Source organism: Lodderomyces beijingensis (assembly GCF_963989305.1).
Source record: "Lodderomyces beijingensis strain CBS 14171 genome assembly, chromosome: 5".
NCBI lineage: Eukaryota > Fungi > Ascomycota > Pichiomycetes > Serinales > Debaryomycetaceae > Lodderomyces > Lodderomyces beijingensis.
Genome location: NC_089974.1, coordinates 1465870 through 1480285, shown reverse-complemented (window position 1 = coordinate 1480285; position 14416 = coordinate 1465870). Strand labels below are relative to the sequence as shown.

Sequence of the window (14416 nt, the reverse complement as noted above, 5' to 3'; positions counted from 1 at the left end):
TAATGGTACTTTTGACAAGTTTTTTTCAAAATTTTTGTTCTCCAGTTTCTTTAGCTTCTACCCTTTGGATTCACGGGCTTTGCAACAGCTTTTGCAAAGGGGAAGCTAATCAACAACGCAGCCATGGCCAACACATTGTTCACAGCAAACATCCAACACGTCAAACCAATAGTGCCACTTTTGAAAAACGGCAAAGCGAGCCACCATTCAAGATAATCGGGCAAAACCCCCTTTCTCAAGTAAAACAAGGCTGTTTTTCTGCAGAATATACGCATCACCCAAATCGGCAACGTAACGAGTAAACTCAACAACAAGCTGGTCAATCCATCAACCTTCAACTTCTCACTCTGAATAGACTCACTCAACTCTTGCACTTCCTTCTTGAGCTTGTCCAACGAGCGATTCAACTTGGTCCATTTGGCATACTGGTCCTGCGCACTGATAGCCTTCTGTTCGCGAGTCAAACCTCTGATCTCGTTCTGCTTGCCATTGTACAATTTTATAGATTTAGATTGCGATAGATACCTGGTGTAGAATTGCCAGACTTGGTTCTGAATCTTGGATTTTCCAGTTATCGAGAGAAGTTTCTGCAAGATCAAGATGAACAAGCTTGTTAGTATGATAGCATACGGATCCAAGTCGAGTGTAAACATAACAAAACGGAGCGTATGGGGCTAAGTGTCAGACAATTGACCTGATAAACACCCTTGAACTAAGAAGTAGGTGTGGAAAAAGTGGTTGGTGCTACTACTGATGATATCCCCAACGGTGCTGTATGAAAGACCAGTGTCGTATTCCAATGTCGCAAAAACCAAAAATCAGACACGACATTGGGTGTGTCGGAAAAAATGCAAAAAAGACACGACACCGGAAAAGAAGAAGAAGAGAGTGAAAGAGAGAGGGAAAGGTTTAATGAAAGAGGGAACGGCAGCTATTTCCAATCCACAATCAGTAGATAAAGGGTAGATTCATTTCGATAGCGACGAGAGTGGGTATCTGTTTATCTAGAATCAGCCTCCTGTAGTTTATTTCCTTGTTTGATCGTATCAAATCTACGCCGCTTCCGGGGTTTGGTTCGTGCCGTCATCAGAGACTGTGCGTTGAAATATTTTAGAGAGAGAGACGGGGAGTCCACCACATAATACAATACCAAATACACAACCCACCAACATAACCCACCACCACTGCCACCAGCACTACTGACACATTAAATTCCGGGCTTTTTTTTAAAAAATTTTTCAGGGACACGAGTCGTTATTAAATTGAAGAGACTGCCTACAATCCGCACATTGCAAAGCTTGAAACGGTTCTATCTTTTGCATTATCCAACCAGAAGAAGAAGAATAAGAAGATCGAGTATCGCCAAAATGCCGAGTGATCCAGAGGATGACTACATACCATGGATTCAGCAGTTTTGCGAGTTGTTTGGACACGATTATTTTGTCCAAGTGTCGCAAGAGTTTATTGAGGATGATTTCAATTTAACCGGTTTATCGCTGCAAGTACCATTTTATAGAGAGGCATTATATACAATATTAGATTACCAAGTCGAAACAGCCGAAGATCACCCAAATACATCAACACCTGCACCAACAGCGACAACAACAGCAACAACGGCATCAACGACAACAACAGTGCCAACGGGAGCTACACCCAATAACAACAACAACAACAACAACACTAGCAATACTAATAATAATAACATCTACAACACGAATACGGGGATAAACGACTCGCGAGCTTCCACGAGTAAATCGAAATCATCCAATCCACCTGCTCCGGAATTGCCAAACAAGGCGCTATTAGCGCACCTGGCGGAGCTATTATACGGCTTGATACATGCGCGCTTCATTGTATCGAAGCAAGGCCTAACTGCCATGGCGTCGAAATTTGAAAAAAACGACTTTGGTTCCTGTCCCAGATATTTCTGTGACGGAATGCACTTGATACCTGTTGGGGCAACAGATATACCAGGCCAAGAAACTGTACGATTGTATTGCCCCTGCTGTAATGATATATATATCCCTTCCAGTTCGAGGTATTTGAATATCGACGGTGCTTATTTCGGCACTACTTTCCCCGGGTTATTAGTCAAGATGTTTCCCGAGATTGAAAACCAGTGCAGGATAAGGATAAACAAGTTTAGCCAGAATGACTTTGGGTTGAAGTTGTTTGGCTTTAAGATTAACGAGTTGAGCTCGACTGGACCTAGAATGAAGTGGTTGAGAATGCATCCCAAGACGCCAGAGGAAAAGAAGGAATATGATTTTTGTGAATATAGTGTACCTAAGTTAACCTACGAGGATGAAGAGGAAGAAGATGAGATGGATGAAGACGACGAGGATAATGATGACGACAAGACAATGGCAAGTGAATAATCAATGGAAAGAAAAGAAAGAGGGAGGGAAACAAACAGAGAAAGAATCTCAACCAGTGCATTATAAAAATTATTTAAGCTCAAAAAAAAAAAAAGAGAGACCAGAGCTCGAAGTTTTCCTGCCATTCTTTTCCCCCTTTCCCTGCTTTTCCCACCTCGGCTGACTGACTGACTGAATGATTTCATGACTTAGTGGGTCAAATGCACAGGTTTACCAGGCTCCCAATCCCTAATCCCATTCTGTATATTCACCCAATACTTCAACCTAATAGCATCCATAATCAACTCATCCCAATCGATATCTTCCACAGGCCGCTGTAACTCCCTCTCGACTTTATGCTCTTCTTCCTCGATCCTCTCGTTATTCTCCACTCCCAACCCTTCCAACTCGTGTTCCAGCTCAGCCAATTCCAATTGCTCGTGCGCCTCCATCACTTGCATCAACAACTCCTTGTACCGCATCGAGTTCTCCATGCTTTCAACTTGGTACTTGTGGATCATCGACTTGGAAACGGCATCGTCGGTAACGTCTACTCCATGTAAGAGCTGGATAACATGCGCTAATCTCAAATAGGGATTTTTCAAATGTGTAAATGCCTGGTTGATATTCAGCGACTTGAGCGTATCCTGAGACACATCGGGGTGGTTGGCGCTTTGCAAAAGGCGATATTCTCGACGCAAGTTGCGTTCGTCGATACTGAAGGGGTCTCGTGGTGGACCACCGTGAGGAAAACTCGTGGGGAACAATTTGAAATACGACTGCAGTGAATTGTTAGTGGCTAAGCATCGTATTAGATGTTTGAATGCTTGAGCTGTAGCTCGACTGTGGATGAAATGGGTCAACATGTGCTTTTTGAAACTTGACTTGTAGGTTATCTCATACGAGGAGATGAGGATGGGAGGATAAGAAACATGGGGGCAGGGGAAGCAGCGAATATCAAAGAGGGCGCGGAATTTTAAATACCGAAAAATTTCAAGACCCCACCATCACCACGAACACACACAGAGCACCCATCCAGCACAGCACATAAACTCTGGTGTAAAGCACAGAGATGTTCAAAAAACGAATAGTCAAGGACTTAAACGCGAAGAGGAAAAATCCAAGTGGCGAGAATGATATACTAGGCACCGAACCTGAGAGCTCCACGACACCAGCACTTAGAAAGAGATCAAGACTCCCATCCAAACAGCAAACATCGCCACTCAACAAGACACAGACAACCCCCTCGCGGGAACAACCAGTTCAAATTGACCCTCTGCCGAGCAAACCTGAAGAGGATAAAGCCGCAGTTGAAATCACCCCCGCAGAAAACGGCCAATCTGTGAAACCCGTTGCTGCAAACATCAAAATCACCACAATAACAGACTTCCAACCTGATGTGTGCAAGGATTTCCTCCAAACTGGCTATTGCGGGTACGGCGACACTTGCAAATTCCTACACATCAGAGAAGAATCAAAACAGAAGAAACCGGTGCGGAAAGATTGGGAGGATGTGCAAACGCTGAAGCAGAGAAAGGGAGACCATCGAGGTGGTGGCGAAAGCAGTGGGGGCAAAAAAGAGTTGCAGCCTTTCAAATGTGCCATATGCAAACTAGATTATCGTGCTCCCATCAAGACCCAGTGTGGCCATCTCTTCTGCATGGAGTGTTTCTTGGACCGATTCAAAAGGCAAAAGAAGATCGGGTGTTTTATCTGTAGTGCCGATGTCGACGGGGTGATGATACCTGTGCTGCCGAAGGAACTAGATCAGTTAATTTCATGAATACACGAGATAACGAAGCAAACAAAAGCAAACTAAAGCAAGATATCGTTTCAAATCGTCCGTCGTGGTGATTTCGAGAGTCCAAATGCGGCGTAGAACCTTGCATTGACCCAAGGTCGGATCTGTTACCCGACTGCACTCCTTCTCGCACTCTCGTATTCTCTCCGCGTCGATGTGCCTCGAATTGCTCTCCGTATTAGCCGACGTGGGTTTGTTCATCACCAACAATTGAAAGCTGGCAAGAGCCCTGTCTCTGTAACGCCCCATCAGTGGCAAGCAAGTTGGAGCCCCCCATCTAAAAAAAAACTTGACCGTACCTGTCCATTTTTTAAGCCACTCCTCAGAGACCACCACCACACCATTTCCTTTCCCCAAAACTTAAACTAGAAGGCAAAGCTATATAGAAATAACCCCTGATATCCATAGCCGTGTTCATTTTATCCTCACATCTCCAGTATCACCACCACCGGCAGCAATGTCAGCGCTAGAAAACGCGCAGAATCAATTGGAAAGCATCCCAGGCTACAGCTTGGCCATGGACAAATTCAACAGCTACGCCGAGGACCACTGGAACAACAGAGACCCCTTCACCGACCCCAAGACCGGCAAAAAGCTAAAGCTACCCCCTGACATAACCACCAAGCAAGAGCAGAAAGCATGGTCGAAGATCCAATCGAAAGCATGGCAGCACGACAAGTGCATGTGCGGATCATGTGGCGTGGGGCTCGATTGCGGATTGGGGTTAGTGCCATTTGCTGTTCTTTTCTTCCCCGTGCTTGGGCCATTGGTGATGTACGCCATGCATGCTCGGCTCATTGAGATTGCCAAGCGCGAATTCCACCTCCCTAACAAGCTCGAGGCGCAGTTGAACTCGAATATCGGGATCGATTTGTTGATTACGTTCCCGCCTGTTATCGGCAGCTTTTTCGGGTGGTTGCATGGATGCAGCACCCGGAATGCCGGGATGATATATGCGTTTATGTTGAAGCATGCGCAGGAGAGAGCTGCTGCGGGAGGTGGAGGTGCCAAGTACACGGGACGCGGAACGGCTGGGACGTTTGATGCTGGGGCTGGGGAGTTTGGTGGTCAACCCGAGACTACGCAGGTTCGTGGTGGTGGTGGTGTGGGGCTGCTGAATGTGAGAAGTGCCCAGTATTCCAACCCGACACAGCCAAAGCTGGCATACACGAAGAAACTGGGCATATTCAGCAAGAACACTCTGAACTCAATTGAGATTGGTCAACAGCAACAAGCGGGATTCAGGTGACGGTCATTGAATGTCTTTTTTTGTTTTTTAATATGGAGGGACAATATAGATACCTACACGCGATTAATTTTAATTTTGGAGAGGAAGTGAATACTCTTTGATTCGGCAGTATTTGTCACTGTACTTTTGCCATACTTTCAGCCCACCTCTAAGACCAAGATCTGGCCCTAGGATCTGGCTTCGAGATCTTGCTTCGGCGGGCCATGAAAATCAAATGGTTCGGGTATCACATGGTAGCTACCACGAGATGGAATCAGCCTCGTCCCCTCGTGGCTCTATTTATCTCTCACGGGTTTCTCTCGACATCTGCCAACCATAATGTCCAATTGTTGCTCCGCAGCCACCACCCCCCCCTTGAATCAACTGGGCTAGGGAGATATCAAGAAAAGAATAGCCACCAGTTCATGTTTGAAAGACCGGAAGGAATTGAAAATTGTCGCATATGGATCGACGGATGCTTTGATTTCGCCCACCACGGTACGTCTTGCAATATCATATTCTAAACCCTTAACGCAAACTACTACTATGACTCGACCGTTTGACATTTTACTAACGTTTGCTTTTGTCGCTTCAATAGGTCACGCGGGAGCAATGCTACAAGCACGACAACTAGGCCGAGAACTATACGTCGGGGTCCATTCAGACGAGGAAATCTTGGCCAACAAGGGCCCCACCGTGATGAAATTGGATGAAAGATTAACCGCCGTTGAAGCATGCAAATGGTCGAGTAAACCGGTAGCCAACGCGCCCTACGTGACTGACCCCAAGGTAATGGACGAGTACGGGTGTGCTTACGTTGTCCATGGCGATGACATCACTACTGATGCCAATGGAGAAGATTGCTACCAATTAGTTAAAGACATGGGCAAGTTTGTCGTTGTTAAACGTACTCCCAATATTTCCACTACCGATTTAGTAGGGCGAATGTTGTTGATGTCCAAGAATCACCATTATCAGGATTTGAATCTTCACGGCGATGCATTGTTGACTAGCGACAATTTGGATCGATTCACCAAGTATGCCAGTGACGAAACCGGGTTGCAACCTGGCTCAATTGTGTATTTAAACACCCCGACGCAATTGAAAGTCATTGTTGAGCCCAAACCGGAGGACAGAAACAATGCAGACAACGCAAACAAATTTGTCTATATCGACGGTGGGTTTGATTTATTCCATCCGGGCCACATTGAGGTCCTCAAGATCGTCAAAAATCACGCGTTGCAGCTAAAGGCCCAGGTGATGGTGGGGATCCATGATGACGTAACCGTGAACAAGTACAAGGGTTTGAACTACCCCATTATGAATATTTTTGAAAGATCGTTGTGTGTGTTGCAATGTCGATACGTTGATGGCATAGTCTTGAATGCGCCCTACGTTCCTACGTTGGAATTTCTCAATAGAATCGGCAATGTTGTGAGAGTATACCATGGCCCCACCGAGATTGACGGTGAAATATACCAGCAGGTGGAAGGGATATTTGAAGAACTCCCCAGGCACAAATATGACGAAATCAACACTGAATTCATTGTCAACCGGGTGTTGCAGAATAAAGTTGCCTATGAAGAGAGGCAAAAGAAGAAAGGGTGGAAAGCTGAAGTTGAGAAAGTGTTGGAGGCAAATGAGAAACTTGCAAGGGAAAAGGCCAACAGCAATCAGTAAAACTGGGAGGTTAGAGCTAGTAGACACTGGGGACGTTGAAAATCTTTACATTTGCATACAAATTAACACTTTTCTACAATTTTTTTAGAACTTCTTTATTTCTGTTGCAAGAATGCTGAGAGTACTTTTTCAATCTTCCAGCCAATCGTCCAGTTGCCCAATGGTTAAAGAATAAAATTCATACTTTAAAACTATAAATCTACCAATCTGACCACTCTGGAGGTCAATATGTACAAAATAAAACACTTTCAAAAAATCCCTTCATCAATCGTCATAAATCACGTAAAATTTCGTCAACTGCATCAAACTCGGTAAAACAACCATAATATCCTCAAGAAAACTGTTGATCAACCAAATCGTTCAACGAGTTCATTCTCAATTCATTCATCTCGTGGTTCGAGTTCCTTCTTCCCGCCGTGGTAGTGCGGTTGTACTCGCCCAAATTGACATCGTCAACAGCCTGGCCCCAATTATTCTTGCCTGCTCCGTTCTTCTTGACGCCAGCAGGATCAGTGTTGTAGTGCCCATTGTGAGTGAACCATTTAGGCTCACTGGCTTGTGACGACTTAGTAGTCCATTTCTTTGTCTTTGACATTTGTTTTGTTCGCAATCTTTTTGCAACAAATTTGAAGCAATTGTCCAGGATTGTTGGCCTTCCAGGGTGTATTTATACTCCTGCGAAGAATAGGGGGTAAAAAGGGAATGGAACTTGTGGGGTTGATCCCCTCAGTGTGTAGCCCCCTAGACACAACCAAAAAAAGAAAAAAGGCGTGACCCAAATGTCGCGTGATGGAAAGCCTCGTCCGTTTTGGGCAACTCAACAGCCCAACACTCCACACTCAAATCTCACGATTGCAACTGCAACAACAACCAGACAAGGCTACAACCAGCTTCAATTGCCAGCTCAATTGCCAGCTTTTTTTCCAGTGTCAAAGGCATTTGCTTCTCGTGTCTCGTGTCTCGTGCAGCTCTTCACCGTTTGTCGTCTTGACACCTGCGCGGGGATCAATCGAGGTTGATAGGGGACAATAGGGGGCCCTTTGCGGTTTGCTTTTTTTTTTGTCATAACACGCTAAGCAATTGTATCAAAGACAGTAATATTGATATCTCTTTTATGTTTCCGAACCATTGCAACATGGTTCCTTGGGCTCACCAACCTCTTGTCACTCCAGTGCTTCTTTTTTCAGATTGACCTTATCTGCAAATTCTCTGATATGGCGCGCTACCAGTTCCATTTTTTTGTTTTTTGTTTTTTTTTGCAGCCAAAGCTTGCTGCGTCATATCATTAAAATCAAGTCAATGGAAAACTTCCCACCATTCAAAAATCCAAAAAAAAAAAAAACAAAAAACTGCTCCGATATATTGCTTTCTCTATCTTAAGAAATTCCCTTTCCCTTTTGTTCTGTTTTCACCAGTATCAATCGACAACAAGTCAGAAAGAAAGGAGTTTCCACAACAAATCCCTCATCAGCTTTCCACCCAAACTATTTTATTCAAAAAAAACAGCTCGTGTGTTCCTGTTTGGCATTTTTTGGCATTTTTTTTTTTTTGGCAACTTAATTTCCCCCCCATTCAACTCCCCCTCCGCGCAATGAAGTTTTTAACACTAACGAATGCATTCGTGACGCTCATATGGACGATGGCATCCATAGTCATGGCCGATAAAGCACCAAGAATCAAAAAGAACCCCAGTAATATAGTAGCCATTGCCGACTTTCCCTTTGGTGGAAACAAGGACATTAAAGGTAATGTAGTCTTTACGGCATCACAAGGTAATTACGTCAATGTCCACATCGATATGACGGGTTTCCCCAAGGACTGTGGTCCCTTCTACTACCACATCCACGAAAGATCCGTTCCTGAAAATGGCAATTGTGACGCTTGCGGTTTACATTTCAACCCTTATGATGCTAGTTTCGATTGTGCTAATCAAAAATCTGACTCCTATTGCCAAGTCGGTGACTTATCTGGTAAGCATGGCTTGATCAATACCACATGTTTTGACGACAAATACTGCGACGAATACCTTAGCTTGAACAAGAGATCCAAGAGCTATATAGTTGGCAAGAGCTTGGTTTTCCATTATCCCAATATGACGAAATTGGCCTGTGCTGATATCGAATGCGCTACCGACATTAGAATCCAGAGCTTGATTGAAGACTACGTGCAAAGCGATGATGCTTTGCAAATCAAGGAATTGAACCAATTGTCCACTTCGGATGAAAACTACAGTTTCGACGAGTTGGACGCATTGCTGAATGAGGTTTATGAGAGTGATGAACTCGAGGACGTCACCGTTGAAGCTGAAGAAGCCGACGCTGAAGCTGAAGCTGGACCTGGTCCAGAACATGGTGGTGCAGGTGGTGCTGCTGCTGCTCAACAAGACAGCAGAGACGAAGAAGGTAAGAGAGAAGATGAATTTAGAACAGAGCCGCTTTATGAACCACCGGCACTCGCACCAGCTCATGAGCCCAGTGACAAGGCCAACAAGGGTTTAAAACACTTGATCCAGGATGTCAAAATACTTCCGCTGAAATTGGTAAACAAAACGAAAAATCACTGGTCAAAGCAAGATGAAGACGAGTTCGAAAGAAAGAAAATGGAGAAAATGCAAGCCCTTTACAAAAATGGCCCACCAAAGCCATTGCCTCCTTCGGAACATAAAAACTATAGCAATGTCTCCGTGCCTTCTATAACCAACGAAAATGATGCTGGACCAATGACAATATTAAGCTCCTATTTCGGAGGTTTCATCATTGCATTCATCGCTTTGCTTTTGCTTTAACGGTGAAATTTAGCACCACATTGCGCACCCCATTGTGCACCACAACGCACCACATTGCACCTTATGTGCCTATAGTTTTCGTTTTCGTTTTCATTTTCGTTTTCGGTTACAACTTTCGTAGTTGTCGTTTTGTTGTTGTTGTTGTTGTTGGTTTTTTTTTCTCAACCGTGGGACGTTTCTTCCCATGGTCATTTTTAATAAAACAAACTTAATGAAAAAGACAAAAAAAATGTTTTACACCTCCTCCTCCTCCTCCTCCTCCCTTTCTTATGTTGCAATTTTAGTAAGCAATCGCGGTATCGTTCATTCTATCTAGGCCAAATAGTCTGATGCAATCAATAACGAGACCTCTCCCTACAGGTGATAGTTCACTAAGTCTATAACTTGTTCCACCAATCTTTTGAGTATAGCCTTCTCCAATGGTGCCATCTCTAAACCATTGCAAGATTTGCGACAAGGGAATCACTCCGGGGACAACTGCCGGCAACATGTACTCGCTGCTAGTTGTATCGACTTTGTATTTCTTTAGTAGGGCGCGCTGGTGGTTACGCGCGACATCACTTCCACCATCGTTAGTACGGCCATAGATATCTTCTGCGGCATTGTAACAATCCTCATTGAAAACTCCTTGCTCAGGATAATCATTATTTAGCATCGAAATCTCAGCAGATGGAGCCAGACTAGTTTTGTCACCAATGACAAAAAGTCTGCCATTTTTGATGTAATCGTGCACCTTCTCCAACGGATAGTATGCTTCATTGCACACGTCTAAAAGCTGGCCGCCAAACTGGCCCTTGTAAACCATCTTAGGACAATCCTCGATATAATATCCCAAATAGTACCACTCGTACCCCAACTTGTCACACATTTGAATCTCCTTTATCCCCAGTAGTGTCCCAAGCGACAAGTAAGCGTAATCGGGATCCCAAATGAAATAAATCGAAGAAACGCCACTCGGTAAAAAGTCCAAAACCGATATCGCAATCAACTTGTCATTGAGGTAATAGCATTCGTGTGTGGGCCCAACACGCTTGCCTGGTATGGTGGAGTCTCGACGAGTCCAGTTGCCAAGCTCCAAGCCCCGCCATTCTTCCTCCAGCCCCGCCATTTCCCTTTTTGAAAACGGCGTATCGCAAAGAAAACGCTTAAACGATTTTTCAGTGACATCGGCCGGATCATCATTATGCACACCAACTTGATATTTCTTGTACAACTCAAACTTTTCTTTCGTAAAAGACGAAGGTTCAAACGAGGTTCTGTAGCTGGTCGACTTTAATTGAGCTTCTATCAACCTCTCCAAGCTAAATTGGTTTTTCTTGACCGGTTCAAGCACGGATTCATCCGGGCAGATCTCATGAATAAACCTGTTTACCACTTTTCTCTGTTTCTTATTAAGCTTGAATTGCGACTGGTTCGTTCGAATGGTGTATAGTCGACAACATGTCCGCAACAAGTCATTCTTGTATAGAAACGTTCCTGACCTTCTAAATCCCTTGTTTATAAGTTCATCGTATTCTAGACACGTCATTTTTATAATTGAGCAGCCAATAGTCATGGCTTGTTTAGAGTCAATTGCATCCATCTCGTCCGCTTTTGTCTCTGCCTTTGCCTTTGCCTCGCTTTCCAAGGCATAATAGTCGGTCTTTGAATCATTGCAGTACCCACAATGTCTATCTGCAATGTAACGTGGGAACGTGATAATCATTATTTCGCCACCAACCCAGGTGTTTTAATCTGGGGTAAAATCTGATACCAGCAAAAGTAACTGCCAAATGTTTCAATAAATTTGAGAGCAGGAAAATGACATCAACAAAAAAACACATACACCTTTCAAAAAACAAACACCCTTTGGCAACTCTTGTCCTACTCCTACTCCTCCATCTTCTTGATCCTCACAAGATAGATCATACAAGAATAGAAAAATAAAAGGAAAGAGACAGAAACTCATCAGAATTTACTTGCGTTGTTCAATTACCTACAGATCTTAGTCTAACCAAGCATATTCAGTTTCCATTCCTCCTTCCGTCCTTTCTTCCTTTCTTACTTCCTTACCTCCTTGTCATCCTATTGTATTTTCTTACTTCCCGCAGAATGAGCTCGGTGAAATCAAGTCCCGTAAAGAAAGAGACACCATCGCCTCAGAAGAAAGAGGTTATACCAAAAAACGAAGAGTTGCCAGCAGAAGGAGAAATTGATGAAGATCCATCTATTCTCTCTGATCCGGAGGATTACCTAGAAGGTAACGAATCATTGGATATCAATTTGACCAACGGCGAGCAAAAAGTGTGGCTATTGAAACTTCCGAAATACTTGATGGATCAATGGAATAAGCCAGAGTCACTAAAGAGCGGCAATCCGCTAGGGAATGTCAAGATAAGAAAAGACCCCAAGGGCAAATTGGAGGTTAAGTTGGTTCTAGATAAGAAACTCGCTGATATCCCTCAAGAATACGACATCAAGATGCTAAACACCCAAGTCCGAAATACCTATGCATTCACCGAGGAGAACCTCAAGAAGTTTAAACAAGAACTCACCGAAGTCGGCGAGATGCCGTCGCAACCAGGGTTGAAAGAATTGGACGAAAAGAAAAAAAAATTCCAACCAAGACGCAAGTACAAGTTCTTTCGGGTCCAGAAGAATGGAGAAGGAGGAGCAGGCCCAATCCGGAAATTTATCCCTTTTGTGAAAACCATTCCTAAAAAGACGAGCCTCGTTGGCAAGATATGTCATGATTGCACAATAGTACCGCTGAGGAATGATCGATCCTATGCCGACTTGATCAAGAAACGTGATTCTTTAATCCAGGGACCCGAGAGACCTAAAGTTACTTTGCTTACTGAAATCCCCGGTGTCATTCAAGCTAGCGCCGGACCTTCGATCAAAGGAGGCAACACTTCTACATTCCTCAAGTCGACACAACCCAAGAACAAGGCCGATGGAAGAGCAATCAGGATGCCCAAGGAGGATCTTTTGAATATGTTGTTTAGGTTATTCGAAGAGTACGAGTACTGGTCCATGAAGGGCTTAAAGGAGAAGACTAAGCAACCTGAGTCATACTTGAAGGAGTCGCTAGAATCAGTGGCTCATTTGATTAAAAAAGGTCCCTATACTTCGAAATGGGCATTGAAACCGGAGTACAAGAGATTGAGAGACGCCGAGAGGGCCGCTCGGTTGGGTCTCACCGAGGAGCAAGATAAGGAAAACGAAGAAGACGAAAATGATGATGAGGATATGGAGGATGTCGTTTGATTTTGTCTTTTCTTTACTTTTGTATAAATGACCTTTTTTTGCTCTTTCTGTCCCGTCAACACACGCTGAGATCAGATAAATTCGAGAGCTGGTATCTATCCTCTCCCGTGAATAGTGAGACATTCCAAAATGGAACTCTCTCTCCCAGCCCAAGTGGCTGTGGCAGAAATTCAGAGATGACAAGAGTAAGCCAAAGAGTGATTTGAGTATACGAGGACTGCTTCAAGCTCTGAACGCAAGATCCATGGACAAACACTTTTCAATAATGTTATTCCTGGTATAAATCTGAATCTTATTTCCCCCTGAAAAACCCTCGGAAATTTAACCTTTGGAACATTCTTCCAATCTAAAAACCTCTATTCCTCTTCCATCTCAAATCACCAATCTTGACAGAACCTCAAATCCCTCCAATACAGTCAGATAGTTCCAAAAAAAAAAAGATCTTATATCATCTTATACATTAAAATACACAGAATTATGGAAAAAAACTTGGTTCTTTATAAGTTCTTGACAGTCAAGGTAGGTGGCAAAGATTGTTGCAATTTCTTAGCTTTAGTAGCATCATTGATGACCAAAGTGTAGGCGTATCTTGATCCTCTAACCTTGAATTTGGTTTGTTTGAACTTTTTACCGTTGGTGTTAATCTTGTTGTTGACCTTGATGATGGCGGATTTCACATCTCCTCTACGGGCTAACTCGAGAAACTCCTTGATGTCTTTAACTTCTCTTGCCATTGTGTGTGTATATATGTGATTTGTGAGTTTGGTACTGGTCAGAACTGGGCTTGATGGTGGGTTTCACGCTCTCACGTTAATGGGATATATTTTTCACTAACTGAGCTGTGGGTGGGCTACTACAGGCATTACTCTCTAGCCTTTGCATTTATGTCAATTCTCCACGACCTTCCTTCAAAAACGTGCATATCACGTGAAGGTTTCTAGGGTAAGGGTTGTCGGATTTCAACTCTAATGCCGTCAACAAAATCTACCCGCGGTATTGCAAATGAGACAATACGACAGTCAAAATGGATATGCAAGGTGAATTCTAAACAAAATAATCTATAAAATTGGACCAAAAACCGAGTTTTTGCTACGGATTTGATCCAGTCCGATCTTGAGTTACTCATTTTATTTTTGTAAGTGCGTAATGTACAGTAGGCTTTATTTTGTTTTGTTTTGTTCTGCTTAGCACCAGGGTAATCTCCAACGGTTTGGGAGATGAGCTCAGCAGCGGTCGAGACCGAGCAGGCCAACTCACGGCCTGGAAGAACGTCTCGCTGTAAAAGATTCCGCAATCTTGACTCTCATCAACATTAC

At 43.8% G+C, this 14416-nt stretch overlaps 10 protein-coding genes across 10 annotated transcripts; 5 read left to right on the top strand and 5 right to left on the bottom strand. All coding sequences in view use genetic code 12, as the record gives it.

The window, feature by feature from the left end:
* Nucleotides 1–50: 50 nt before the first annotated feature.
* LODBEIA_P45200 (uncharacterized protein) lies at nucleotides 51–653 on the bottom strand (the record flags this gene model as incomplete). Its single annotated transcript, XM_066974751.1, has 1 exon — nucleotides 51–653. The coding sequence occupies one exon, from the start codon at nucleotides 651–653 to the stop codon at nucleotides 51–53; it is 603 nt and encodes a 200-aa protein (XP_066831458.1).
* Nucleotides 654–1367: 714 nt separating this feature from the next.
* On the top strand, nucleotides 1368–2378 carry LODBEIA_P45190 (uncharacterized protein; the record flags this gene model as incomplete). Its single annotated transcript, XM_066974749.1, has 1 exon — nucleotides 1368–2378. One exon carries the CDS (start codon nucleotides 1368–1370, stop codon nucleotides 2376–2378), a length of 1011 nt encoding a protein of 336 aa, XP_066831457.1.
* Nucleotides 2379–2566: 188 nt separating this feature from the next.
* LODBEIA_P45180 (uncharacterized protein) lies at nucleotides 2567–3223 on the bottom strand (the record flags this gene model as incomplete). Its single annotated transcript, XM_066974748.1, has 1 exon — nucleotides 2567–3223. The coding sequence occupies one exon, from the start codon at nucleotides 3221–3223 to the stop codon at nucleotides 2567–2569; it is 657 nt and encodes a 218-aa protein (XP_066831456.1).
* A 1392-nt stretch (nucleotides 3224–4615) lies between these two features.
* Nucleotides 4616–5407, top strand: LODBEIA_P45170 (uncharacterized protein; the record flags this gene model as incomplete). The annotated part of the gene is made up of 1 exon (XM_066974747.1): nucleotides 4616–5407. One exon carries the CDS (start codon nucleotides 4616–4618, stop codon nucleotides 5405–5407), a length of 792 nt encoding a protein of 263 aa, XP_066831455.1.
* A 404-nt stretch (nucleotides 5408–5811) lies between these two features.
* LODBEIA_P45160 (uncharacterized protein) lies at nucleotides 5812–7066 on the top strand (the record flags this gene model as incomplete). The annotated part of the gene is made up of 2 exons (XM_066974746.1): nucleotides 5812–5884; nucleotides 5985–7066. The coding sequence occupies 2 exons, from the start codon at nucleotides 5812–5814 to the stop codon at nucleotides 7064–7066; spliced, it is 1155 nt and encodes a 384-aa protein (XP_066831454.1).
* Nucleotides 7067–7397: 331 nt separating this feature from the next.
* LODBEIA_P45150 (uncharacterized protein) lies at nucleotides 7398–7661 on the bottom strand (the record flags this gene model as incomplete). Its single annotated transcript, XM_066974745.1, has 1 exon — nucleotides 7398–7661. The coding sequence occupies one exon, from the start codon at nucleotides 7659–7661 to the stop codon at nucleotides 7398–7400; it is 264 nt and encodes an 87-aa protein (XP_066831453.1).
* A 996-nt stretch (nucleotides 7662–8657) lies between these two features.
* On the top strand, nucleotides 8658–9851 carry LODBEIA_P45140 (uncharacterized protein; the record flags this gene model as incomplete). The annotated part of the gene is made up of 1 exon (XM_066974744.1): nucleotides 8658–9851. One exon carries the CDS (start codon nucleotides 8658–8660, stop codon nucleotides 9849–9851), a length of 1194 nt encoding a protein of 397 aa, XP_066831452.1.
* Nucleotides 9852–10131: 280 nt separating this feature from the next.
* On the bottom strand, nucleotides 10132–11556 carry LODBEIA_P45130 (uncharacterized protein; the record flags this gene model as incomplete). Its single annotated transcript, XM_066974743.1, has 1 exon — nucleotides 10132–11556. One exon carries the CDS (start codon nucleotides 11554–11556, stop codon nucleotides 10132–10134), a length of 1425 nt encoding a protein of 474 aa, XP_066831451.1.
* Nucleotides 11557–11942: 386 nt separating this feature from the next.
* Nucleotides 11943–13100, top strand: LODBEIA_P45120 (uncharacterized protein; the record flags this gene model as incomplete). Its single annotated transcript, XM_066974742.1, has 1 exon — nucleotides 11943–13100. One exon carries the CDS (start codon nucleotides 11943–11945, stop codon nucleotides 13098–13100), a length of 1158 nt encoding a protein of 385 aa, XP_066831450.1.
* Nucleotides 13101–13597: 497 nt separating this feature from the next.
* On the bottom strand, nucleotides 13598–13834 carry LODBEIA_P45110 (60S ribosomal protein eL38; the record flags this gene model as incomplete). The annotated part of the gene is made up of 1 exon (XM_066974741.1): nucleotides 13598–13834. The coding sequence occupies one exon, from the start codon at nucleotides 13832–13834 to the stop codon at nucleotides 13598–13600; it is 237 nt and encodes a 78-aa protein (XP_066831449.1).
* Nucleotides 13835–14416: the final 582 nt, after the last annotated feature.